Source organism: Bufo gargarizans, chromosome 6, assembly GCF_014858855.1.
Source record: "Bufo gargarizans isolate SCDJY-AF-19 chromosome 6, ASM1485885v1, whole genome shotgun sequence".
NCBI classification, from domain to species: domain Eukaryota; kingdom Metazoa; phylum Chordata; class Amphibia; order Anura; family Bufonidae; genus Bufo; species Bufo gargarizans.
In genome coordinates, this window is record NC_058085.1 from 151,879,012 (window position 1) to 151,906,434 (window position 27,423).

The following is a 27,423-nucleotide window of genomic DNA, read 5'->3' on the forward strand; positions in this document are numbered from 1 at the left end:
CTGAGACCCTCACCCCATGTTATCACCCTACACTGAGCCCCTCCCCCATGTTATCACCCTGCACTGAGCCCCTCCTCCATGTTATCACCCTGCACTGAGACCCTCACCCCATGTTATCACCCTACACCGAGCCCCTCCCCATGTCATCACCCTGCACCGAGCCCCTCCCCCATGTTATCACCCTGCACCGAGCCCCTCCCCCATGTTATCACCCTGCACCGAGCCCCTCCCCCATATTATCACCCTGCACTGAGCCCCTCCCCATGTCATCACCCTACACTGAGCCCCTCCCCATGTCATCACCCTGCACTGAGCCCCTCCCCCATGTTATCACCCTGCACTGAGCCCCTCCCCCATGTTATCACCCTACACTGAGCCCCTCCCCCATGTTATCACCCTGCACTGAGCCCCTCACCCATGTTATCACCCTACACTGAGCCCCTCCCCCATGTTATCACCCTGCACTGAGACCCTCACCCCATGTTATCACCCTACACTGAGCCCCTCCCCCATATTATCACCCTGCACTGAGCCCCTCCCCTATGTTATCACCCTACACAGAGACCCTCACCCCATGTTATCACCCTACACCGAGCCCCTCCCCATGTTATCACCCTGCACCGAGCCCCTCCCCCATGTTATCACCCTACACTAAGCCCCTCCCCCATGTTCTCACCCTACACCGAGACCCTCACCCCATGTTATCACCCTACACCGAGCCCCTCCCCCGTGTTATCACCCTACACCGAGCCCCTCCCCCGTGTTATCACCCTACACTGAGCCCCTCCCCCGTGTTATCACCCTACACCGAGCCCCTCCCCCGTGTTATCACCCTACACCGAGCCCCTCCCCCGTGTTATCACACTACACCTAGCCCCTCCCCCGTGTTATCACCCTACACGAGCCCCTCCCCCATGTTATCTCCCTACACTGAGCCCCTCCCCCATGTTATCACCCTACACCGAGCCCCTCCCCCATGTTATCACCCTGCACCGAGCCCCTCCCCCATGTTGTCACCCTGCACTGAGCCCCTCCCCATGTTATCACCCTACACTGAGCCCCTCACCCCATGTTATCACCCTATACTGACCCCCTCACCCCATGTTATTACTCTGTACTGACCCCTCACCCCATGTTATCACCCTATACTGACCCCCTCACCCCATGTTATTACTCTGTACTGACCCCTCACCCCATGTTATCACCCTATACTGACCCCTCACCCCATGTTATCACCCTGTACTGACCCCTCACCCCATGTTATCACCCTATACTGACCCCTCACCCCATGTTATCACCCTGTACTGACCCCTCACCCCATGTTATTACCCTGTACTGACCCCTCACCCCATGTTATCACCCTATACTGACCCCCCCACCCCATGTTATCACCTTATACTGACCCCCACCCCATGTTATCACCTTATACTGACCCCCACCCCATGTTATCACCCTATACTGACCCCCCTCCCCATGTTATTACCCTGTACTGACCCCCCTCCCCATGTTATTACCCTATACTGACCCCCCTCCCCATGTTATTACCCTGTACTGACCCCCCTCCCCATGTTATTACCCTATACTGACCCCCCTCCCCATGTTATCACCCTATACTGACCGCCTCGGCCCTTATCACCCTGTACTGACCCCTCACCCCATGTTATCACCCTATACTGACCCCCCACCCCATGTTATTACCCTGTACTGACCCCTCCCATGTTATTACCCTATACTGACCCCTCACCCCATGTTATCACCCTATACTGAACGCCTCGGCCCTTATCACCCCGCACCGTGCCCCGGCCCCTCGCGTCAGCCCGCAGGCAGCACCTATGAAGGGTTAAGACTTCTGACTTCATTTCCTGGCGCAGGAGCTGAAGGGCGGAGGAGAGAGAAGGAAGGGAAATAATAGAGGCGCAGCAGCCAATCCTCCCGCACCGTGCGCCCTCTACCTCAGCCGGCTCCTCCCAGCCCGCCGCTCTCGCTGTCCCCTCACCACCACACTCACATAACTCCAGGCCAGAACCATGTCAACCGGACACCAGCACAGCCAGAGCCGGGCCATCCCCACCAGGACCATCCCCATCAGCGACTCCTCTCAGCTACCTCATGACTACTGCACCACCCCCGGGGGCACGCTCTTCTCCACCACCCCTGGAGGTAAGCCGCGGCCTGTAGGCCTCCGAGCCGCTCGTTCTGCAGGCCGGGCACATGTAGTGCGGGGAATGAAGGCGCTGGTGTGCAGAGCACATGGTGGGGAGCGGATTGGGGCGTGCACCCCGCCCGCCGAGCGCCGCTGCTTGCCTGATGCTGGGGCCTAGTGCAGCTGCGGGTAGTGGGGGCCCAATATGTCACCTCTGCCCCAGGACCGGAGCCTGCGTTACAGCCCCACCCCATAGGCTGTCACCTGCACTTATATTGTCACCAAGGAGGACAGGAATTCTTGGGTAATGACAGGCAAAGCTGGTGTCCTAGGGAATATGGTGGAGTACAAGATGAGTGTCTGTCACTTGTCACCAGCTTGTGCTGTGTTTTGTCACTCTGGTGCACGCGCATGGCTGTTGTCTCCATGTTATACCACCTCATGGTGCCTGAAAACACTGCCATTCTGTAACTGATACATGCTGTACTGCCTCGCCCCTTTAAAGGGACTTTCTAGTTTGGGGGGGATTTGATTTCAATCTCTTCTAGTTTGACGGACCCCCATGACAAGCTGAGCGTCCACTACTATAACCCTGTGTAGTGCCACCAATGAAAACCACGTGTGGTACATATTTGCTGGGTCCCCCAGAGGCTGATAGAATGGGTGGGCAAGACCAACCCACCACCTTATGTGTATAGGCGGGGGCCTTCTCTAATGTTGGGGAAGCGGGTGAACGGTCAGGCGGTTGGGTCTTGGCACGCCCGATCCTTTCGTTTCCAAGGGGGATACGCTTCCTCCAGAGTTGGATGTCTCTTGTTCATACCCCCTCCACTTGCTGAGTACACATGCATGCTCAGCCCAGCAGCGAGTCGGGAGGAATAGCAGAGCTGTTGTTTGGCAGCTGTTAAAGTTGTATGGTTTTTCCCATCTACAGGATTGTTGGGAAATGTAGGATTGCAGAGAGCCCAAAAAGCTGGGACACCCACCAATCCTAAGAACGGGGTCCCCCAAGTCACCTGAGTGAACAGAGCATGGGTGTACTCCACAGACTCATACAGGGGTTTCTTGTGAACTGTGGGGGTCCCCGCTGACGTATGTTTATCACTCTGAGGTAGGCTACACACTGAAGCAGCATGTGTATCTGCTGCTTTGTATTTGGGGCCTAAAAGCCCCCTTTTCAGGCTCCCATGGGGCAGCCAATTGATGATTACCTGCGAGCAGAGGTGAGAGCTTCATTTATATGGAGCAATCATTCCCTCTGTGCATTCATCATACGGCAGCAGATCCCAATTTACAGCGCACGATCGGCTACCCGGGAACATTGATTCCCTAAACCTTATAGGTGTTTAAGAGTCCTCAGGATGGGTAATCAATGTAAGATCAGCACACCCAGAATCCCACTGATCAGCATTTGATCTATCCTGAGGATAGGCTATCAACATCTCAATCCCTTACCTTTTTATAATGCCTGTCAATCCAGCTCCTGGGGTTCCTCGCTGGGCGGGAAGTGACGGGGATCAGACCAATCAATAGCCTCGGTGGTCACATGTGCAAGAAAAGGGTCCCTATCACTTCTGGTCTAGGTTCTGCCTGCCCCTGATTTTTATTATTCTAGACACCCCTTTAAGCCGTGAAACCCCCCCTTTTAGTGGTGTGTTTTTTTTTTTTTTTTTTTTAAACTTTAATCTGTAGACGTGCCACTTTCTCCAGTGTCAGTTCATAGAAATCAATGGATGAGTGTCCAGAACCAGTGTGGACATGTATTACTTGTGATTACAGACGTATATATACCTTTTTATTAATGCCCGCATGGGATTCTGAATGCTAGCCTAGGTGCCCATGCTCTAGGTCAGGGATCGGCAACCTCCAGCTCTTCCGACACTACAGTTCCCAGAATCCTCTCACTTCTGTGGGAGTTACAAGAACTGACCAGTAAGTCTGCATGCTGGGAGTTGTGGTTTCTCAGCAGCTGCAGGGCCGAGGGTTGCTGATCATAGTGTCACATGTTATTGGGACTGATTACAAGTCGGCTCTGACAGATGCAGGGCAGAAGACGTGGCGTGATCGGCAGAGTCCTGCCATGCCCTCCAACACTTGAACTTGTAAACAAGGTTGGGGAAGCCAGGCGGGCCCCATGACTATTGCACAATAGTGCAGGGAGGGGGAGGAGATAAAAGGTGGCATGTCAGCAGGAGTTATACACAGCCCATAGGAAACATAAGGCACGCTTGTTCCTGTGTGGAGGCCCAGGCCCAGCCTTGTTTTCCTAGAATCTAGTACATAGTCAGGACATTCTTGGCCATTAGTCGTCCTCCCTCCTCCCCCCTGAGCGGGGGTTACTGGCATCGCCTCTACACTCTAGGAATGCTGCGAGACAAAAACACCCTGCGCTGCTGCAGCTCGCTCTTAGGAGAGATCCATTTTGCAGTGTGTGGGTTTCTAGGCTGCCCAGCTGTCAGTGCTGGGTGCTCCAAATCCTCTTTAAGGGTTAATTCCCTTGTGCCTGTAGTTGTGAATCAGTCGCACCACAGCCAACACAATGTGAACAGTGGCTTCGCTTAGATATGGCGACGGTGCGGGTGTGCGTCATAGTGACTGATCCCATCAGATGTCGCAGCATGTGCGGCTCCACAATATGATCTCCCGTTTGGGGTGACATCGCAGCGCATGTGATACAGACGTGGCTTAATACGCCCTGAGGGACAATATGAGCACATAGAGGACTATTCTGACTGCCGCCATGTGTTTCCTTTTGACCAATCGGCTGTCTCCCTTGTTTTCTTCCCCACATATTCCATGTATGCTGTGCTCTGCCCTGGCCTGCAGCTGGCCCCCATACCATTCTTTGACTCAGTCTATAATAGCCATATCGCGTGGTATTCGGTGGGCTGTCTGAGACAACCCCGCTCAGAATACAGCTCCTGGGGTGATCAGCATCCTGGACCGGATGGCGGCCATTCAGATGAGTGGGCAGCCTTATGTATAGTGGCTTGTGGAGGCTGGGGACCACCCATGAATGTGGCAATATGGGCAGAGCTTGTCTTCATGGAACAACCCCTTTAAAAAGCCCCCACACCGTAAGACATGCTGGCACAGGGCACCCAAATGGACCTCAAAACGGCACTCTTTTTGGTCCACTTGAGATAAGGGATGACCTTTTGCGTGTACTTTGGAAGTATTCACGGCCTATTCATTAAAAATTACACACCAGTGTGATGTCACTGTGGCGGAAATCGGTCTGTTAATTTATGCTGTGGATTTAACCCTTTTCAATCCTCAGCAAAATCAATAAGACTTGGGTGTGCTTTGCCGCAGATTTTTCAAGCTTACTTGGATGTACGGTACCTTTTTTTTAAAAGGGTTGTGCCAAGTATTAAAGTTATCCACTTTCCACAAGAGTGGTGGGTGTCCGACCATTGTCACCCCTACCGATCCCATAAACGGAGGGCGGGGGGGGGGGGGGGGGGGTCCGTCCCATGTCCCTGTCCTGATGGAGCGCTGAACTCCATTTCATTAACCCTATGGGACTGCCAGAGATAAAGGTCCAGACCCATGCTTGTTCCGCCGCTCTCAGGACTAGAACATGGGACCCCTTTTTCTTGATTGACTGGTGTCTGACCACTGGGAACCCAACCAATCAGTTCATCCTGTGTAAAGGGGACAACGTTCATTCTTGGCACAATTCATAAGGGTTCATCCATACAAAAAGTAAAGTCAGCTTTAAAAAACTGCAATAAATCTGCGGCAACATACGCGTGAGTTTCGTGACTGGCACGCTAAGCGCTGCAAAGGGGTTAACATGCAGCAGGTTTAAAATCCACCGCGCAGGTCAATTTCTGCGTTTATTTTTCTGAAGGTTGCGTTTCTGCGTTTATATTTCTGACTCTTACAGTCTGTAGTCAGTGGTCCAGCAGTGCCAGACCACCCCGCTCCTGCAGGGCGCTCTTACAGTGAGGGAGACGTCTGCCCACTTCTCTCTCTCTCCTGCCTGACGGCGATCTGTGAGATCAGTGCAGCAGACAGTAACCTCCAGCCCAGGTTTTGAGATGAAGGCTCCAAACTGCAGCTTACGGCCTTGTGCCACAGCCGTTGGGGACAATTTGCAGTCCGCCAATGCACACAACATCCGCGCAAATTCCGCAGTCTGATCTGCAATCGGTCTGCACCGCACTACTATTTTGCAGTGTGGAGGCACGGACAGATACCCGACAGAAGCACTGGACCTTCTGGATTGTGAACCTATTCAAGTGAATGGGCAGAGGATGCGTGTAAGTTATGCAGCGGCTGGCGACTGTACATAACTTAGGCGCATCATGTGCCAGGGCAGGGGATATTAAGACCAGCGTCTAAAATGCTAGACTTAATAAATGGCCCCACATGTTTTTATAACATAGAATTTTTGATGTTCTTAATTTTTTATGTCAACATCTATATTTAAACAAAAACCATAAATTCCTGCAGTTTTCGCCCTGGCCACTAGGAGTAATAATAGGAGCCACTTCTTGGCCTGTACAGATCACTTTACTGCAGTTATATACTATTCTAATCCTGCCTGTAATGATATCACCTCCGTGTATAGATAAGACCGGATCCACCATTCACAATAGGTGATTGTAAAATCTTATCTATTCTTTCCTTGTACAATGACCTCTGCACAGTAGAGAACTCTCCCATAGAAGTCAGTGAGGTCGCTTCCTGACCATTGTGTCTATGGTTCATGGGGCTGCCGTAAAGAAATGTTCTCAAAACTTTCTAAATGCTGTTAAGAACAGGTCAGGCAAGATGGCCGCACCATAATCATGTTCAGGAAATAGAAGAATAAAAAAAAATTTTGAAATAAAATCAGATTAGATAAAAAAACTGTCACTATCTGTTTTTTACTGTCAGATAACCGTTTTGGTGACACATTTCCTTTAAGAACCTTCAGTGATGTCACCGGTGGGCGAGGCCAGACAGGAAGTGATGAAAAATGAGTTATTAAAGATGTACCCTAGCTCTGTGTCTGTAACAGACCTTTTGTGAGTGTATGTAGCAGGGATTTTTTATTTTTTACTTTTTCTGTTGTGTACAATCTGGAAAGTACCCCATCTTACTCAAAATGAGTAAGCCTTCAGGTTGTTGGGTGATGGTGGCATCTGGAATGCACTGTGCTATTTCCCTTTTCTTGTGAACACCTCAGCGGGGTAGGACGGCTACTAGTAACTTTCACTTCTCTCTATGATGTGTTGTCACCAGTTGTACTATGTGTCGCCCACAGAAGCACACTTCTGAAAATGAAATCCCAGGAGGTTGCGGTCTCTGTTTATATTTTTTCTGGTCCATGATACTTCCTATTAAAATAAGACAAAATTTAATAAAAAAATCAACTGGAAATATGATGTTTGTCCCATTATGTTTTGTACCCCAGGGGTTTATATATTGTCTGTCGCCTCCAAAATCAGTTTCAAAGTTTACCGCCATGTGTGGTAGGTTCCCAGAAACATAACCATATGTGAAAATCTGGCCCTGCTTCATTTTATTTTGATGTAAATAAGGTTTTCAGTGCACTGTGGGCGGAGTTTCTTCATTTGGTGCACCTGGCTTCCATGCATCATCGCTATCTGCTCTGAAGTAGCAAGAAATAACAACCAAGATGAGGAGGCCGAAGTGATGGTGCACTTAACGGAGCAGCCCCGCTCACAGTGCTCCGAAATCCTTTGTTTGCATAAGTGTAAAGAAGTATTTCTCGGCAGTAGAGGACTGGACTTTAGGTACGGCTGTGTCCCCCCCCCCCCTGCAAATATGCTAGGGTTTCTTGATGGGCTTCTCCCTGGCTGTGCAGCGATATTAGAGCTCTGTCTCTGTCTCTGTCCCAGGGAGAAGGAGATGCCCATTGAGAAACCCTGGCGTGCGCTCCTCCCTGTACCGATGCTTAGTGTTAACATACTAGGCAGGAAATGAAAGGTCCTCTTTAACGGGAACCTGTCACCTGAATTTGGGTATAGAGCTGAGGACATGGGTTGCTAGATGGCCGCTAGCACATCCGCAATACCCAGTCCCCATAGCTCTGTGTGCTTTTACAAAAAATATGCAAAATAACCTGAGATGAGTCATGGACAGGACTCGTCTCAGGTTAATTTGCATATGTATGTATTTTTTTTGCACAATAAAAGCACACAGAGCTATGGGGACTGGGTATTGCAGATGTGCTAGCGGCCATCTAGCAACCCGTGTCCTCAGCTCTATACCCAAAATCCTGGTGACAGGTTCCCGTTAAAGCACTTTACTACATGGTCCTACACTGTACCTTAAGTTCTCACAAGTGTGTACCCCTTAAATAAAAACAGTCTCTGTACAACATTCAGAACTTGGTGTATATTTATAACGTCCCAATGAGACAACTTTTTGTAAAACTGTAAGGCTTCTTTCACCCTAGGCAAAAGTATGCGCCAGAGAGAGCCTGCTGGAGTTCATCGTATGCGGCATAGCTGGATAAGTCCGGAGCACTATGGTGGGACCCGGTAGAGAGCCAGTCTGCTTTTGGCATTAGTGCTTGCACTAATTTTTGTCCGGCCAAACCCCCACCAGGTCCCAATCGCTCTCATATGAGTGCTGAAAATAGCAGAGAGCTGGCTTGGCTATTTCCGTCAGCCCCATAGAAGTGCTGGGCCGCACTTGCATGGTGCACTTCCTATTAATTTAATGGAACTGCTGAAAATAACTTGTGCCCTCCTTCACTTTGTGGGTTCCATTCCAAAGATACCACCTCTGGGACCCGCACCTATCGGACATTGGGGGCATATCCTAGTGATATGCCCCCGATGTCTGAGGTCAGACAACCCCTTTAACGCATATGCGAAACTAGCCTAAGGCCCTTTGATGTGTTATCTTTTTCCAAGAGATGTTGGTACTCCAAAGTCACTGTACTTATCAAGTTTCTCTAGAATGGGGCCCCCAAGGTGAAAAAGTACGGCCACCCTCCAGTCACTAAAATAACCGAGCACACTCGCTTGGCTATTTTATGCACTCCCATAGAAATGAATAAAGAGCAGGCAACATGTGTGGTGTGCTCTCATTCCCTTTTGAGGGTCTGTTCCACAGATAGATGTGGGTCCCACCACCTGACATTGTCCTAGCGAGATGACACAAGCGCTTTAAGACTTAAAGGGAGCTGAAAATTACATGGTGGCGAAATATTAGGGCTAGGTGGCGCACCATTTATTGTAATGATAGTCTAGTATTGCACTGCAGCTATAATTCACTATCTCTTGTAACATGCCTCAATCCAATCTAAGCTTTACTGGTCCCACAATAAGAGCTTTCATGAGATTAAAAGAAATCAGACCAAAACTTGGGCCTCATGCACACAACCATATGTATTTAGCGACCAAGTATAGGACATGTTCTTTCTCCTTCTGGAACCTTCCGCGTGCATATGTCCATTTCACAAAAATAAACCCTCAAAGTACGGACCCGTTGACTGCAAAAATAAAATAAAAATGTGGACTGCATCAGTATTCTACAGTTTGCGGACTGCAAAACAGTCATGAAGCCTTGGGCACACATTCTAGGTGCAGCGCCAGTGTGGCCCCTGGGTTTCTTTGATCAAGTCATGTTCCTGTTGTGGTCATTTTGATCTTCGAGACGCAGGCCTGACCCTTGTCTCTTCTCAGCGGTTCCAGTACTTCCCAGGAATCGAGTGATTGTCTTGTAACGAGAACACTTAGAAATAAATGATGTAGGTAAAGACCAAAGAACACTTGTATTTCAAAAACAGTCTTCCAGGGTTTGGAAATGACCATTGCGTTCCCAGAGTTGCACGTACTGTAGGTAAACGTCTGGATTTTTGAATGTTGGTTGAGCTTCAGGGAAGCTTTGTTCATTAGTCGTGGGACAAGAAAACAGCTTTATATTTATTATAAAATGAAGACAATTAGAAGAAATTCTCTTACCAGAGGATAACACGAACCAGATTGTTGTGGCTGACATGTGGTCTAAGTTAGGCTACTTTCACACTTGCGCTTGATCGGATCCGTTCTGAACGGATCCGATCATATTAATGCAGACGGATCCGTCTGCATTAATAACTTAGAAAAATTTTGCAAGTGCGCAAGTAGCCTGAGCGGATCCGTTCAGACTTTCAATGTAAAGTCAATGGGGGACAGATCCGCTTGAAGATTGAGCCATATGGGCTCATCTTCAAGCGGATCCGTTCCCATTGACTTACATTGTAAGTCTGAACGGATCCGCTCGCCTCCGCACGGCCAGGCGGACAGCTGAACGCTGCAAGCAGCGTTCAGCTGTCCGCCTGTCCGTGCGGAGGCGAGCGGAGCGGAGGCTGAACGCCGCCAGACTGATGCAGTCTGAGCGGATCCGCTCCATTCAGACTGCATCAGGGCTGGACGGAGGCGTTTGGGTCCGCTCGTGAGCTCCTTCAAACGGAGCTCACGAACGGACCCATGAACGCTAGTGTGAAAGTAGCCTAAAAGGTAGGCAGACAATGTCATAGAGCAGCAGGAAATGCTAGCAGAGTGTTTGGGTGTATAGGGAGAGGAATTGCCAGTAGAAAGAGGGAGGTGCTCATGCCGCTCTACAGAGCACTAGTGAGACCTAATTTGGAGTATTGTGCTCAGTACTGGAGACCAAATCTCCAGAAGGATATTGATACTTTGGAGAGAGTTCAGAGAAGAGCTACTAAACTGGTACATGTATTGCAGGATAAAACTTACCAGGAAAGATTAAAGGACTTAACATGTATAGCTTGGAAGAAAGACGAGACAGAGGGGATATGATAGAAACTTTTAAATACATAAAGGGAATCAACAAGGTAAAAGAGGAAAGAATATTTAAAAGAAAAACTACCACAAGAGGACATCGTTTTAAATTAGAGGGGCAAAGGTTTAAAACTAATATCAGGAAGTATTACTTTACTGAGAGAGTAGTGGATGCATGGACTATCCTTCCTGCAGAAGTGGTAGCTGCAAATACAGTGAAGGAGTTTAAGCATGCATGGGATAGGCATAAGGCCATCCTTCATATAAGATAGGGCCAGGAGCTATTCATAGTATTCAGTATATTGGGCAGACTAGATGGGCCAAATGGTTCTTATCTGCCATCAGTCTGTTTCTATATGTGTAATTTTTTGGGTAAATAAATTCCATTAATCCATTCACAAGGTCATGCTCTTCCAGTGGTTTTTGTAAGATTATTGGGCAGTGTCTCTGCCTACAAGATATTATCACAGATGCTTTCTTTTGCAGTTCTCAAAACTGAATTTGACTCAGCAGAGATCACATGCCTCTTCCCAGCAAAAATGTTATAACATGAACAGAGTTCAGAAAAATACATTAATCCTAACTTCTACAAACCTATCAAGCTCAAGAATCAACCTAATCAAGCTAATATGAAAAGTTGTTCTAAAAATCTTCATCTACTTGCATATTATAAGTTATACCAGCAATAATTAGTCTTTATGTAGAAAACTATGATTTAAATCAAGCCTTACTGACTAGTGATTTAAATCAAATCCACCCTGGGGCCTCTGTACTGCTGCTAGTTAATCAATGATGGCTTCCTATTGCATACTATAAACCAGCATTGCTGAACATGTGAGGTGCCAGGCACAAAGCAGGAACTTAAAGGGAACCTGTTGTCAACTGCATGCTGCCCATACTAATGGCAAGAAAAAAGGCGAGTTGATTTTAGCGGTCTGTCATTTAAAAGTAAGTGGTTGCCGAGAACCAACATCACAATCATTGCAGACTGTGCCTGGAAAAGTCACGGCCACCTGAGAAGAGTCATGGTTATTAATAAATTCCTGCATTTTTCTACCTAGTTGTCTCCCTTTCTCTCTAGGACATAACTGCCAATCATCAGCAGGTGGCGATGAGAGCAGGAGATTATAAATAACCATGACTCTTCTCAGGTGGATTTGACTCTTTTCAAGGCCTGGGCTGCAATGATTATGATGCTGGTTCTCGGCAACCACTTACTGTTAGCCCATGAGTGACACACCGCTGAAGTCAGCATTTCTGTCACTATTTTATGCTGCCCTCAGTGAGGTCAGCCTAAAGTTGATGACGGGTTCCCTTTAAGAACCAGCCATACGTCATTCGTGTAGTTTGAGGTTGAAAGACCTGTGTGACGACATGGTCACTTAACCATGTATGCATGGGTCCTACACAGTGAATTGTTCTGCAGGAGTTTGGTGATCACACACCAGCTACAGAAGAGGCTAGAGAGCTCGCCTGTGCTTCTGCCAGTCTGGGAAGGATGGAAAAAGGGGAAGATGTTGCTTCCAATGCAGATGGGTGGTTTGGGGATAATGCTGCTGCCAGGGCAGGAAGGGATTGGATCTGCTCAAGGGTGGAGTGAATAATGATGCTGTTATCAGTGGGGGATGGGAAGAGAATGCTGCTGCCAGTGGAGAAAAGGTGGGAATGTAGCAGCCAGTAGGAGAAGAGATTGTTAGGGGGACAATTTTGTTGCCAGTGAGGGAGGGACGGGAAAAAGGACATTATGGGCTTGTTCACATGAACTCGTGATGCCCGTTGCCATATTGCGGAGTGCATTTGCGGATCCGCAATACACAGGCACCATTCCGTGGCCATTCAGTTCAACAGGTCCGCAAATCCGGAGATGCAGAACGGAACACTAAGGAAGCACTATGGAGCTTGTTTTTTGCTGGACAAGTTGTGCTTTCTAATTTAATATTGCATACAATGTAGTGGGAAGCTAGGAAAAAAACTCTCAAGATATGGAATTGGGGGGGGGGGGGGGGGGGGGGTTGTTTTTACAGTGTTCCCTATACATTAAAACTGACCAGTTACCTTTTGTTCTCAGTGTCATCACTATTACAGCAATACCATGTTTACAGTTGGGTTTTCTTGTATTTTTATAAAAACTTTGCAATAAATAACTTTCCTTGCATTGTCATTCTGACCCTCATAACTATTTTTATATCCAAGTGTACTGCACTCTCAGGGCGCCAAACTGCTTTCCTACCTCTAGCTCGGGGAAGCCATTAATTTTCTGTAGTAATAGCCTGGAACCTTAGGCAGGATCCCAGGCAATTACAGGTATAGTTCTTATGGAGGCCTGCAGGCGGCAGGGCTCCATAAGAACATGGCGCATCTTCCATACCCTGCAGTAAAGAAGAGATCTGAAAATCACATATTAAAGTTCCCTAAGGGAAAGTTAAAAACAACGTATTATTTTTAAATATATAAAAAATGTAATTCAAATCCTCCTCCTTTCCCTATAAAAAATAAATAAAAATAAAGATCCTAGGCATTGCCATGTCCCAGACAGGCTGTATCTAAATTGACTCGTTACCTCCCCCTCCCAAAAGAATAAAAAGTGATCAAAAAGTCATGGACAGCCCAAAATGGTATCAATTAAAAGTCACCCTGCAAGGAATTGGTCCTCACACAGCTCTGTAGAGCTATGAAAGTTATGGGGATCCGAATATGCCAATGAAAAGAGAATTATAATTTTTTCCAGCTTTTATTTTTGTATTAAAACCTAAGAAAAACAACACAAATGTGTTATCGCTGTAGTCGTACTGATCCAGAGAATTTTGGTGAAAAGGGAAGTATCCTGTGTGCACAAACAAAGGAAAAAGGAAATATCCGGCGTGCAAAACATCTACCTTTTTATTAAGTCATGGTTAAAACATTCTCCTGAGATGAACGCAGCATCAAGCCAACATGTTCCCACCAAACATGATCTTAGTCATGGCTGAGTAATACTATGTTTGGTGGGAACATGTTGCCTTGATGCTGCGTTCATCTCAGGAAAATGTTTTAACCATGACTTAATAAAGGTAGATGTTTTGCACGCCGGATATTTCCTTTTAACTTTGGATGTTTTTCATGTCAAGCATACGGACATCTGTGCGGTGCCAGCACATTATACTGGTCGTTTCCATGGTTACGACCACCCTGCAATCCAGTGGTGGCCATGCTTGCACACTATAGGAAAAAGCCTGTGTGCGCTCCCATGGTCCCGGGCAATGCTTTTTCCTATAGTGTGCAAACACGACCACCATTTCTGGATTGCAGGGTGGTCGTAACTAGAGATTAGCGAATTTTCATATTTTGAAATTCGTTCACGCTGCGTTTTGGTATTAAAAGCTGAATTGTGATATGGATTCCGTTACCATGAACCATAGCGCAATTTTATGACTGCATATAGAGGCATTCCGTTATAATAGAAGTCTATGGGCTGCGAAACGGATCTGTTATGCGGCCCATAGACTTCTATAATGACAGAATGCCTCTATATGCATTCCATCATAGAATTGCGTTATGGTCCGTGGTAACTGAATCCATAATGCAATTCTGCTTTTACTACCAAACGAAGCGTGAACGAATTTCATAACATGAAATTTGCGCCTCTCTAGTTGTAACCATGGAAACGAGCAGTGTAAAGCGTGCTGGAAAAATGAATCAAGGCAGCAATATGGACAATCACAATACATTAGTAAGTGCCTTGTATTTACTTTCTCTACATGATAAATGGCATTTTGCTGAAGTGAGACAACCCCTTTAAACCTGCAAGACACAGCATGCGCACACAGTCCTTGTGTTTTTCCCTTTGTTCGTTTTGTGAGATTTTGTAGGACTCTATTCCCATACATTGTACCTGCAGATTTTCATAGTGGATTCCATCGAGGATTCTGCAGCTATTCTACCGTGTGCACACATCATATAGCGGCATATGTGTGTGGAGTGTATAGCTGTATCTGGAGCCATTTACAAGGTGATTCCAGTTAGCACTCCAATGTCAGAATTTGTTTTCTGCAGCGCTTGTGTATTTAAGAGCAAAGCAAATATTATGATGGTTCAAAAAGGGAAACTTGGTAATGTGTTTGTTACTTGGCAGACAGCCGGCACTGCCTCCAGCGTATAATGCTGTCATATAGCATGTTTAATGCACAGTCGTTTTGCCTGTTGTAGTCCCTTGTGGAAGCTGGTTTGTAACATTATTGGGCGTAAGTAATGTCTTCACCTTATGGACGTGACATTACACTAATGTTAAAGAACCTTATAGTGCATGAACCTTTCCAGGAAGCACTTGTACAGTCGTAGGGGGAGAGTACTGAATGAAGGCTTCCTCTCAGAGGTTCATATGCCTTAACAGGCCATGTGGACAGGGGTTGTCTTCTGGAGACAAGCCTTTTGAAGTAATATAAAATCTTGTATCTAGGCAGCCAATTTTACCCCTTTTATCTTTAAATCGAATATTTTTAGCAATTAGAAATTCTGAATCGAATGTTTCTACAAACGTGTATTTCTGAAAAAAGACCTGATTATCGGTCCATGCAAAAGGACAAATGGGGTGTGACCACACTGCGTAGTTGTCGCCGTTGCGACTATAAGCCAGAGCAGACTGACTTAGGCCGCACTGTTTAGTTCGTCTGTATTGTTACCGGCCAAGCGGTATTGATAGTGCTGCGCTGCAATACCAGTGCAGACTGACTAACAGTACGGGCCTAATAAGGCTAGTTTCACACTAGCATTCGTCGGTCCGCTCGTGAGCTCCGTTTGAAGGAGCTCACGAGCGGACCCGAACGCCTCCGTCCAGCCCTGATGCAGTCTGAATGGAGCGGATCCGCTCAGACTGCATCAGTCTGGCGGATCCGCTTGCAGCGTTCAGCTGTCCGCCTGGCCGTGCGGAGGCGAGCGGATCCGTTCAGACTTACAATGTAAGTCAATGGGAACGGATCCGCTTGAAGAGGTCACCATATGGCTCAATCTTCAAGCGGATCCGTCCCCCATTGACTTTACATTGAAAGTCTCAACGGATCCGCTCAGGCATCTTGCGCACTTAGAAAATTTTCTACGTTATTAATGCAGACGGATCCGTACTGAACGGAGCCTCCGTCTGCATTAATATGATCGGATCCGTTCAGAACTGATCCGATCAAGCGCAAGTGTGAAAGTAGCCTAAGTTTAATTTAGAGCCTGCTGTGGTACTCCATTTCAGCGAGAGAACGTCACGACCGTATGGCTGTACCCGAAGACCTAATTGAAATGGCCACTTTTTTCATGCATGTGCAAGGAACTGCACTTGGACCCAGAGAAGTCAGTGATTCTGTTCATACCTCTGTTTTTAAGCACCGGTCGGTCTGTGTGGAGAAATGCGCCAGGCACTACTTTGGTGTGTTTCACAAATCGCAGAACTGTAGACTTTTATCGTGGACCACACTGCATATTAAAAATTGTCCGTGTGTGGAATAAACAACGTGGCTGGTTTTTAACATGGTTGTCTGAAGTCTATGCCATCTAGGGCTGGATTCATACAAGCAGGCTTTTTAAGGGCTTTTATATCCGCTAAAAGGTTAGAATCCAGCTTAACACAGCTGGGAGAGCTTTGTGACTGAAGTCTGTGATCCAAAATTACACACAGTCCTTGAAACCTGTATACCAACATTTCCTTACCAAGGGGTCAATGTCTTCTATACCTCAAATCAGCCCAGTTTCTGAAAGGACAAGCGGAATATGTTCCTCCCATATGTTGCAGAAATCTCCAAAATGCCCATTGTTTGCTAGCTGGTTATAGGTTAGTGTTGGGTCTCTATATTCCATCAGTCCCTGGGGAATCTACAATGTAAGCATGAAACGGATCACATGGGAGTCCTAACCAGAGGTTACGGGTGCTCAGAACACTCACCAGACCAGTGCCAGACTCGTAGGCATCCATGTTTGAAGTAATCTGTTGCCGTATAGAAGAATTTGCATGCCTTCAGAAAGTACTTTAACCTAGTAGCTAACCTAATCTTGCTATAGCTGGCTGCAGGTTACATTTCAGCCTGCCCCATTCTTTTCCCTTTACTCTTATTCAAGATTTCGAAAACCACATGCACCATCAGACTACACCCTGATGCAATGTTCCTGAGGCACACTTGTTCTGTGAGAATTTTGGAGTGCCTGTAATCTGAGAAGAATGAACCAGCAGTGTTACATCAGTGGCTAATGTAATGCTGGCCATCTGGTGCTTCACAGGGTAAATGTTCTGCCTGAGATGGCTGCTTGTGGCATTTAATCACTGTACAGTCTGAATCCTGTAGGTTAATAACTCTGACTACATGCACACGTTGTGGAACTAGTACAGTAGCATTAAAAATCACGATTTCAAAATGTCATGTACACTTTGCAGAATTTGTTTGCTCATACATTGGCCCAGGGCGCCGATCTTAAAATCCGCAGCACGGGACTGTGCCCCAAATCCATTGCCGACTGCACAGGCCGTAGTGGTCACACAGGAGGGCAGGTTGTATAGTATTCTGGCCTATTTGTTCTCAGTTCAGCCGCTTTTCTAAGGGACATTTACACCAAAATGTGCACAATTGCTCTGGAAATTTTTCAAAGCGGTTCTATTGTGTGTGCGTATTCCAATTTTATGGTATTCCAATTTTAGTTTAAAAAAAAAATGATATATCCTAAAACTTGCTTTTAGACTGTGTTTCCACATTCCGTTTTTATGATGTAGTTTTTAAAGCCAAAACCGGGAGTGGAGGCAAAGTAGATGTGAGGTAGTTTCTGTCCTTTGAGCTTAATGCACACTACTGTATCCATTGTTTTTGGTCTGCAAATGGCGTATCGGCAAAACACTGATCCCAGCCGTGTGCACAACCCTGTTTTCTGCACTATTGTAGAAATGTACTTGTCCGCAATATGGACAAGAATTGGACATGCTCCATCTTTTTTGCAAAGCCACGGAGAGCACACTCTATACATGCAATATATCGATCGGCACTGCGGGAAATAGTGGTGGTGCGCGTGTCCCAGGGCAGGCGTCCCATGTAGATAAAACTAAAAATGGACCGGCACTCGCCATTAGTATATAATCTTGTGATTTATTGTCGCATGCCAGTGATGCGTTTTCTGCCTTTATCAAACTGTCAGTCAGGTCCAGTCGTGTGTATGGGACCTTATGCTTACACTCTTCATGATCCACACCTGGTTTTGGCTTCAAGAATTGCATTAAAAAAAAAAAAAACTGAATGTAGAAACCCAGCATTGACTTTGTTCTGATGTGCAGTTTGGGTTTCTCAGACGGTGCCTATTGCCAATTCTAATAGCCATAGTTCTATCAATGTAGCAGGAAGTGCCTCTATAGTCAAGGCTTCGGTAAAGCGCAGAGAAGCAGTGAAAAGCATTGGCACTGCAGTCTTGGATGGTCTCTAACCACCAGGCAAGTAGTGACTCACAATTTTGGTTTGGGCAATGTATATAGAAAGCTCGGGGGTTTCCGGCCTCTTAGTACTGCAGAATGCCCTAATATGAGATGAAGTCAGCTTTGGGCTGGCTGTGTATTCTCATTTTATAATGTTTACCCTCCGTGTTGCTGGTTTTCACTTCATTGGGTGCTCTCCAAGCAATGTTCTCAGTGTCACAAGGTTTGGTACAAAACTTTTACATAATGCCAAGATATTGTTGGGACTCCTGCTCATGTGATGCCCTGTTATTTGGTTAGCACACGGTGTACTTCTAGGATATCATCCTGTCAAGTGGACCTGTCACCAGCTACACCCTTTTATGTCAGGATATCGACAGCAAGGCATAAATACAGAGTTATAAGACAAATCTATTTTGGCTGCTTATGGCCATGTAGGTGCACTCATTTGGTCTGGAGCCATGAAGAGGGGATATTCACTAGCCAAAAGGCACAGAAGACCTTTGGTCATTAAGGGGCGATTCTCATAACCTTTTTTGCTCATGTTTAACATAAATGTTAGGGGGGGGGAAAGGGATGTAAAAGTTTAGTACACAACGCTTTTCCATCCTGTGGAGTCCAGCGAAAATAGAAATGTTTATGCATCCGCATATACTGTACATCATTCTGATCCAGGCTGTGAGCGTTCCCTGCGACATTTTTATTTTATTTTTTAAATGTGGATCAGATGCAGACTGAACATAAGGTTGTGTGAATTAGGTACATGCTTCTTAAAGAGGACCTTTTCATCAGTTTTGCAAAAGTCTAATTGGGGTTTTACCTTTATAGGGTGGCTCCCACTGATGCCATTGCTTTTATTTTTATTAATGAAAGGCCCTCTTTAAAAGCGTTGGGGCATGTCACGCAATGGTGGCATATTACTAAGTTATGCCACCAATGTCAGGGTCACACCTGTCTCTAGAATGGGGCCACTAAAGCAAATGAGGATGCATAGTGCAAGCCTGGCCACCTTCCTTTCACATCTACGCCAGCAATTTCCAGAACTCCCATAGAGGTGAACGGAGAGGTGGCTGTGCTTGCGTAGTGCGTGCTCCATCCACTTCTATGGGAGTTGCAGAAATGGATGAATGTGTTAGCTCGGCTCATATTATTTATATATATATATATATATATATATATATATATAATTAGTGAATGGAGACCATGCCATACATGTGTGGCGCACAAGTGGCGGAAAACAGTCACAAAATGCCTTTGGTGGCAAACTTTGCCTTTTTTATTTTAACTCTCAGAAAAGCCTTGGTAAATGACCCCCAGCGTATTTAGCTTTCTTGGGGTTGACATTTATATGCTTCCATTGGATGCATGCGTGGGGAGCATGCCCCCATATGTCTCCGACACGGACATGGTAGGAAAACATGTACCATGTTTGACGTGAAGTGTATGGCCAGCATTATAATGTCTGCCAAAAGTGGTGGCCAAACCTCTCCCTGAAATGTTCCAGCTCCTTTTCCGGTGGCAATGAAGGTTTCTTTAGGCTACTTTCACACTAGCGTTCTGCTGTCCGCTCGTGAGCTCCGTTTGAAGGGGCTCACGAGCGGACCCGAACGCTTCCGTCCAGCCCTGATGCAGTCTGAATGGATGCGGATCCGCTCAGACTGCATCAGTCTGGCGGCGTTCAGCCTCCGCTCAGCAGGCGGACACCTGAACGCTGCTTGCAGAGTTCAGGTGTCCGCCTGGCCGTGCAGATCCGTCCAGACTTAGGCCTCTTTCACACGACCGTTTTTTTTTTCCGTTTTGCGGGCCGTTTTTTGCGGTCCGTATACGGAACCATTCATTTCAATGGTTCCGCAAAAAAAACGGAATGTACTCCGTGTGCATTCCGTTTCCGTTTTTTCCGTTCCGTTTAAAGATAGAACATGTCCTATATTTGGCCGCAAATCACGTTCCGTGGCTCCATTAAAGTCTATGGGTCCGCAAAAAAACGGAATGCATACGGAAATGCATCCGTATGTCTTCCGTATCCGTTCCGTTTTTTGCGGAACCATCTATTGAAAATGTTATGCCCAGCCCAATTTTTAATATGAAATTACTGTATACTGTATTTGCCATACGGAAAAACGGAACGGAACAACGGAACGGAAACGGAACCACAACGGAAGCAAAAAACGGAACAACGGATCCGTGAAAAACGGACCGCAAAACACTGAAATGGACATACTGTCGTGTGAAAGAGGCCTAACAATGTAAGTCAATGGGGATGGATCCGTTTGAAGATGCCACAATATGGCTCAATCTTCAAGCGGATCCGTCCCCCATTGACTTTCAATGTAAAAGTCTGGACGGATCCGCTCAGGCTAATTTCACACTTAGCTTTTTTTTGCCAATTTAATGCAGACGGATCCGTTCTGAACGGAGCCACCGTCTGCATTAATATGATCGGATCCGTTCAGAACGGATCCGATCGAACGCTAGTGTGAATGTAGCCTTACCCTGTTCAGTCCAGCGCACAGACTATTGTATTTCTAAGGCTGGTTTAGGATGTGACATCAGGACGTGCAGAGTTGCTGATCAGAATTTGTTTTGTTCCACTTGCTGCAGAGCGCGGCTGGACCTGCTCCAGATAAGAGCTTTGCATTTCCAAAGCCCTCGGAGTATGGTGCGCTGTGCAGTGCGATCTGCTCGGGTGGTGCTGACGTACTATGTAGGCTGTACAGTGGCTCCGAACTCAGGCCATTGTTGAATGGCATGTTATGTCCTGATCCGTTCATGTTATGAGAGCTTCTAAATATTTCTAATTGTGAACCACCATCTAGGGTGCTGGGCTGACAGAACTGAGCGAGAATGGCCATTTGCAGGGCCTAGAATACTTATCAGATTATTTTTTTTGCCTTTTTTTCTGTGCCATGGTGTTTTATTTGTACCTTACCTCTCCTCGTATTTTCTCTCTAGGTACAAGGATCATCTATGATCGTAAGTTTCTCTTGGACCGTCGCAATTCCCCCCTGGCTCAGACCCCACCCCGCCGCTTGCCTGATATCCCTGGAGTGACCAGCCCCAGTACTGTTGTAGAAGTGCCCAAAGTAGAAACGAACAACTTGAACAATCATGACAGAAAGACTACTATTGGTAAGGTGTACTTTTTTTTTTGCATGTCTAACAGCTCTTTTGCCTCTATACCTCCGCCATGCCTCATTACGTGAGACCTGCTCCTAAGTGCTAAGGCTGGGTTCACTTCACTGTTCAGCTATCTGTATGATATGGTCCGCACCTCTTTACTACTGTATAGAGCCCTTCAAGATGGATGCTCTTCTTCTGCCAGCACTGATCACAGATCGGTGTCGGACAGGAGAGAAAGAACAGGGCAGGCGCATGCCTCCCTCATTCATGAGGCAAAGTGCTGTATGAGCGCTCTGCCAGATCATTAAAGAAGCGGTCAGGGAGGTCTGGTACTGCTGGACCACTCTGACTGTGGACTATATGATGAAGGCACTTTTTAGCAAGATTTCTTTTTCTCTTGCTAAAAAGTGCATCTTGTAGTGCAAATAAAATGGATAATAACTGTTGAAGTCATCATGGCGGTGTCCAGAACAGGAAGTTCTTTCTGGTGCTCATTCTGACTTCATTAGCATTCCTCCTGGCTGCTCTGTCACCAGTATTCTCCACCAAGGCTTGCACATGCTATTGATATAGATACTTAGATAAGGGGGTCACAAGTCATAATGAATAATAATTGAAAAATCCACCCTGCCTTTAAGCCAGCCACACTCAAAATAGCCGTTCTCCATCTATTTCTCTTGACTCCACCACAAACCTGCACCGCTGTCAGTCTTCTTTACCTACAACATTGGGGACATTAGGGAGGCCCTTGCATTTTACACCATCAGCCAGTCCAGCCATAAGGGCTGTTTCACACGAGCAGATGCCGTGCGTGACATCCTCTCCGTGAATGACAGCCAAGACCCGATGCGGACAGCAGAGGCACGGAGCATTAACGTGATTGATGATGCTCCGTGCCTCTCTGTGACCTCTTTACTACGAAATCGCAGTGAGATAAAGTTGTCATTGTGATTTCGTAGTAAAGAGATCAGAGAGGCACAGAGCATTATCAATCATGTTACTGCTCCGTGCTTCTGCTGTCCGCATCGGGTCTTGGCTGTCATTCACGGAGCGAATGTCACGCATGGCATCCGCTCGTGTGAAACAGCCCTAATTGGTTTAGTACAGAACAATGAGAAAGAAGTAAAAAGCCTAGTCATTTTTTTCATTTTTGGGCTAATTAAAATCCTTATAGTGCGATTATTAAATATATAGTGCTCTTACATTTTTCTGTGGTTTAGTTTCTTTAAAAACGGCACTTTTATAATATGTTAATTACCTGGCTACCAGCAAGTAGGGCGGTTGCTTGCTGGTAGCCGCCGCATCCTCCTTTAAAAAAAAAAAAACGCCCCCCCTCCTCCTGTTGACTGACAGGGCCAGCGAGGGCTCTCCTCCTCCGACTGGCCCTGTCTGAGTTCCAAATCTCGCGCCTGCGCCGTACCTGTCTTCAGTCGGCGCAGGTGCACTGAGAGGAGGACCTCGCTCGGCCGCTCCTTCCTCAGTGCGCCTGGCGCCAGGTGTAGATGTGACGTAATCGGCGCAGGCGCACTGAGGAAGGAGCGGCCGAGCGAGGTCCTCCTCTCAGTGCGCCTGCGCCAACTGAAGACAGGTACGATGCAGGCGCGAGATTTGGAACGCAGACAGGGCCAGCCGAAGGAGTAGAGCGCTCGCTGGCCCTGTCAATCAACAAGAGGAGGGGGCGTGTTTTTTTTTTTTTTTTAGGGAGGTTGCGGCGGCTACCAGCAAGCAACTGCCCTACTTGCTGCTAGCCAGGTAATTTAACATATTATAAAAGTGCCGTTTTTACAGAAACTAAGCCACAAAAAAAAAATGTAAGAGCACTATATAGCTGTTTGAAGAGACGGTAGCATTCCTTCTCTCCATTGTTTATCTGCTCCTGAGGATAGGTCATCAATAGAAAAAAGCGGACAAACCCTTTAACATAATGGTCAGATTCACATTCTTGTAAAACTTTTGACAGCATTTTGCACGTGGACATTTTCTTGGATATTCTAACAGTATATGTTTGATTACATCATGACTCTCTTTTTCTGTTGTCTTTAGGTGATGATGCTCAGTTTGAAATGGACATCTAACCTTCTGGATGCTTGGCAAGCACTCGAAATTTGCGTGTACCTGACATGGCCAATAGGATCACTTAATGAAAAACGGGCAAAGGCGCTCTTATGCGTTTAGTAAACAGTCCTTCCAGGTGCCAAAGGTCAACGCAACTAGGTTCCCATTTTTTTTTTTTTCCAATCTTTACATTTTTTTTTTCTCCCCCCAAGAATAATCCCACCCCAGCTACAATAAAGTGTGGAGGTGGTGAAGGGACTTGTGACTCTGATTTGAATGGCTTGAAGTTGGCAAGTGGGAATAAAAACAGTTTGCAAACTTGTACTGTAACTTTGCAAATACATGTGAACTATGGGTGGCATAAGTAAAACATTTTATTTTTTTTATACTTTTTTTTTTTTTTTTTTTTTTTTTTCCGGTCAGTTTCCACTTAAGATTTGCCCCATGGTTTGGAAAGGTGCCCAGACCATAGTGGATAAATTTATTTGTAATGTTTTGGCTTAAATCGCTATTAGTCATCTCACCAATAAAGAGTCTCCTGGTGAGCAAGGAACCATCATGTCCTGTCCATGATGTTGGACCTGGGCTTTCTTATTGTAGGGCCGCTAAACATCTCTGCCTTCGAGTCTTACATTAGGCCCACTATTAAATACAATGTGTGCTCGCTGCCTGTTATGGAAGTGCAGAATTCTGTATATTGTCCATCTGTGTCAATTATTGGTTTGGTTGAGCTTGACGTTGCTCTTATACGAATCGCTAGGGTTGAATTTACCCCCAAATGTGATTTCTACTCAATATCTTGTTTTTTCAATCAAGGCGTCTGCTGGATGAGAAGGGGGTTGAACACCTTTGCTTTCTCGGCATTGCAAGTAATTTCAGATTGCCATAGTGACTTGTCTAACACAGTTATGCCCCCAAATTCATGTACCGTACTTCTGGATTATATTGTTTCTGGCATAACATGTCATAGATCAAATGAGTTTTGAACCCAAGCTTGAAGTTTGCCTCAGTAAGGGAAGAGTATATTTCTCATAGGGTCATAAGGTGCATTTCAGGGTGAAACTGATGTGTGAGGAGAGGTGCGTTTAGACAGCGTCTAATATCGGTCTGTATAAGAGTTCTTTTTCATTACCTGTTTGGCATTACCTTAAACCACTTCGAAACTGAACACCAAAGTGTCCACAACAATGGTAGATTTTTTTTTTTTTTTTTTTTTTTGATATAGAGAAGTATTAAAATATGTTGGCCAAACATGATCACCATTTAGTTGATGTTCAGGACTGAAAGGACCATTAGGTGCTAATAAACATTGCATTCTGTGCTTCTCCGGTATACTTTTTCTGCTGCAAAAAATGCCTCCTGTCCTTACCCCGTTAGTATAACGCAATCCAAATAGTGGACAAACCATACATTTTTTTTTTTTTTTTTTATTAAAGAGGTTCTGCAGTTTGTTTAAACTGATCCAGAGGATAGCTCATCAGCATCTGATCGGCGTGGGTCTGACACCCGGGACCCCGCCGATCAGCTGTTTGAGAAGGCAGCGGCGCTCCAGGAGCGCCGCGGCCTTCTCGCTGTTTACCGCAGGCCCAGTGACGTCATGACTAGTATCAACTGGCCTGGGCGCGGCTAAGCTCCGTTCACTTGAATGGAGCTTAGCCGCGCCCAGGCCAGTTGATACTAGTCGTGACGTCACTGGGCCAGCGGTAAACATTGAGAAGGCCGCAGCACTGCTGGAGCGCCGCTGCCTTCTCAAACAGCTAATCGGTGTGGGTCCCGGGTGTCGGACCCACGCCGATCAGATGCTGATCAGCTATCAAGAGGATGGGTCATAATTTTAAACAAACTGCTGAACCCCTTTAATGTCTCTCACCAATACACATCTGAATTTGGGGGTTCTACTTGTAGTGAAATGTCTAAAGGATAAGCTAGCTTAGAGTGCCAGTTCCACTCTCTGCAGTTGGCGTTCAGCATGTGTTGCCCCCTGGTTAATTTTTTTTTTTTTTTTTTTTTTTTTTTTTTCCCCCCCCCCCCCATGTTTTCTTGTTTGGAAATTATATTTTTTTTCCTGGGATGTTTTAAAAGAAGGTGAATTTATTAAAAAAAAAATATAAAATTATTAAAACACAACCAAACAATGCTTGGTGTGCTTGGCCTAGTGTCTCTTATTTGGTTTATGCGCATACATTGCTAATTTTATTTTATTTTTTTGTAGGTTTTAATATGTATACTTGAATGAACTGCTCACAACTATAAAATAAGCATTTACCTAGTGTTTGTTTAGGAGTACATATATGCTGTAATTGCCTGAAGGACTTCTTGTCCAAAAGACATGTCTGATTTTATTTAAAAGGTCTAGTTTATAGTGCTTAATGAAGGTATGGATACTGGGCCAAGTAGCGGCTTTACAAATTTATTTTAGGGAAACATCCGCTCTCTCCGCTTGGGAGGAAGACAGACTGAGCCTTCAGATTATCTGGACAAGGGAGATTCTGAATAGTATAACAGGTTAAAATAGTATTTTTCATCCATCTAGCGATTGAGGGTCTGGAAATTTCAGAGGAGGTCAGTGCATATTAGACCTATGCTTTAAGGGTGGTTTCACACTGGTTTTTTGAACAGCACCACGGTTTTTGTGGAGTGTTTATTTTTTTTTTATTTTTTTTTATTTTTGAAAATGGGGAAAATGCTGAGTTAGGACATCCTGCTGCACCCACTTCTGATCCAAAAAGATGTATCAAAAGACGAAAAGTGTTTTTTCCAAGGCCTATACACCACAATTATGGCGTAAAAAAAAAAAACCACACATTATTGCGCATGTGCACCATAATTTGCGACTTTTTGAGCTTGGCACTTTTCAGAAGTGGCTTTAACGCCGCCGACACATTTACTATAGCTTTCGCCATAAAGTGGCGGAAGTTATAGCTGAAGTCTGTCAGACTGTAGATAAGAGGTTTCACGCCAGTGCAGGGAGATCAAGACTGCCGTAAGGATCTGCCAGTATCTCCCCCAATGTGAGATACCACTCTCTGATCATGTTCCTCTTTAACTTTGATAGAAAGTCTTTATTTGTTGGGACAATTAAATGGATCAGCGAGGAAATTGTGGCTTCACTTGGGTGACTCTAATGGCACCTCCACTTACCGATTCTGTGATATCATCAGAACCTGTGCATTATGGACTATGCTCTGCTTGGCAAGCAGTAGCAGATCTATAGCACAAGCGCCAAATTTGTGAGCCACAGCGCAAAAAAACCTGCTCTGTCCTGCCAGTCAACCGTCTGGGAGTGTTTTGAGTACAGGGGTGCTGTTTTAATCAGCATGATCAATCCTACCAGTGTACCTGGTTTAAAAGAAATTGATCGTGCTAACAGGACCACTTAAAAAAAAAAAAAAAAAAAGTTTTCCTAGGTATCCCACGCTTGGTGCTCCCAGTCTGAGAAGCAGGTCTCTGGGATTGTGGTTGAAGTTGTATTTAACATGGGGTATCTGTACAGTAAATAAACTTTTGTAAGGCCACCATACACGTTAGTCTGTTATCGGCTGAGCCTGTAGACTGGAATGGCCATCAATCTAATGTGTATGGAGGGGCCTCCCTGCTCTCCCTTGATATGTCAGGGGAGAGAAAGATTTGGCACGGTGAAGAGCAGTGCCTTTTGGTCTCCCAGGAGATAATCTGAGATGGGCCTCTTTCACACGACCGTTTTTTTTTTTTTTTTTCGTTTACAGGCCGTTTTGTGTTCGGTATACGGTCCATATACAGAACCGTTCATTTCAATGGTTCCTCAAAAAAAAAAAAAAAGAATGTACTCTGTATGCATTCCATTTTTCCTTCTGTTGAAAGATAGAACATGTCCTATTATTGCCCGCAAATCGCGTTCCATGGCCCTATTCAAGTCAACGGGTCCGCAAAGAAAAAGGAACACATACGGAAATGTATCCATTCCG

At 46.0% G+C, this 27,423-nt stretch overlaps 1 protein-coding gene across 1 annotated transcript; it reads left to right on the plus strand.

Moving 5' to 3' along the window:
• Positions 1–1,903: 1,903 nt before the first annotated feature.
• EIF4EBP2 (eukaryotic translation initiation factor 4E binding protein 2) lies at positions 1,904–23,801 on the plus strand. The gene is made up of 3 exons (XM_044298686.1): positions 1,904–2,160; positions 21,257–21,433; positions 23,468–23,801. The coding sequence occupies exons 1-3, from the start codon at positions 2,028–2,030 to the stop codon at positions 23,497–23,499; spliced, it is 342 nt and encodes a 113-aa protein (XP_044154621.1). The 5' UTR covers positions 1,904–2,027; the 3' UTR covers positions 23,500–23,801.
• Positions 23,802–27,423: the final 3,622 nt, after the last annotated feature.

Bases quoted from the DNA above. Each gene is read 5' to 3' on its own strand.
- EIF4EBP2 (XM_044298686.1), top strand. From the start codon at position 2,028: ATGTCAACCGGACACCAGCACAGCCAGAGCCGGGCCATCCCCACCAGG. The intron at 2,161-21,256 runs GTAAGCCGCGGC...TTTTCTCTCTAG, and splicing joins CTTCTCCACCACCCCTGGAG to GTACAAGGATCATCTATGAT. The intron at 21,434-23,467 runs GTAAGGTGTACT...TGTTGTCTTTAG, and splicing joins TGACAGAAAGACTACTATTG to GTGATGATGCTCAGTTTGAA.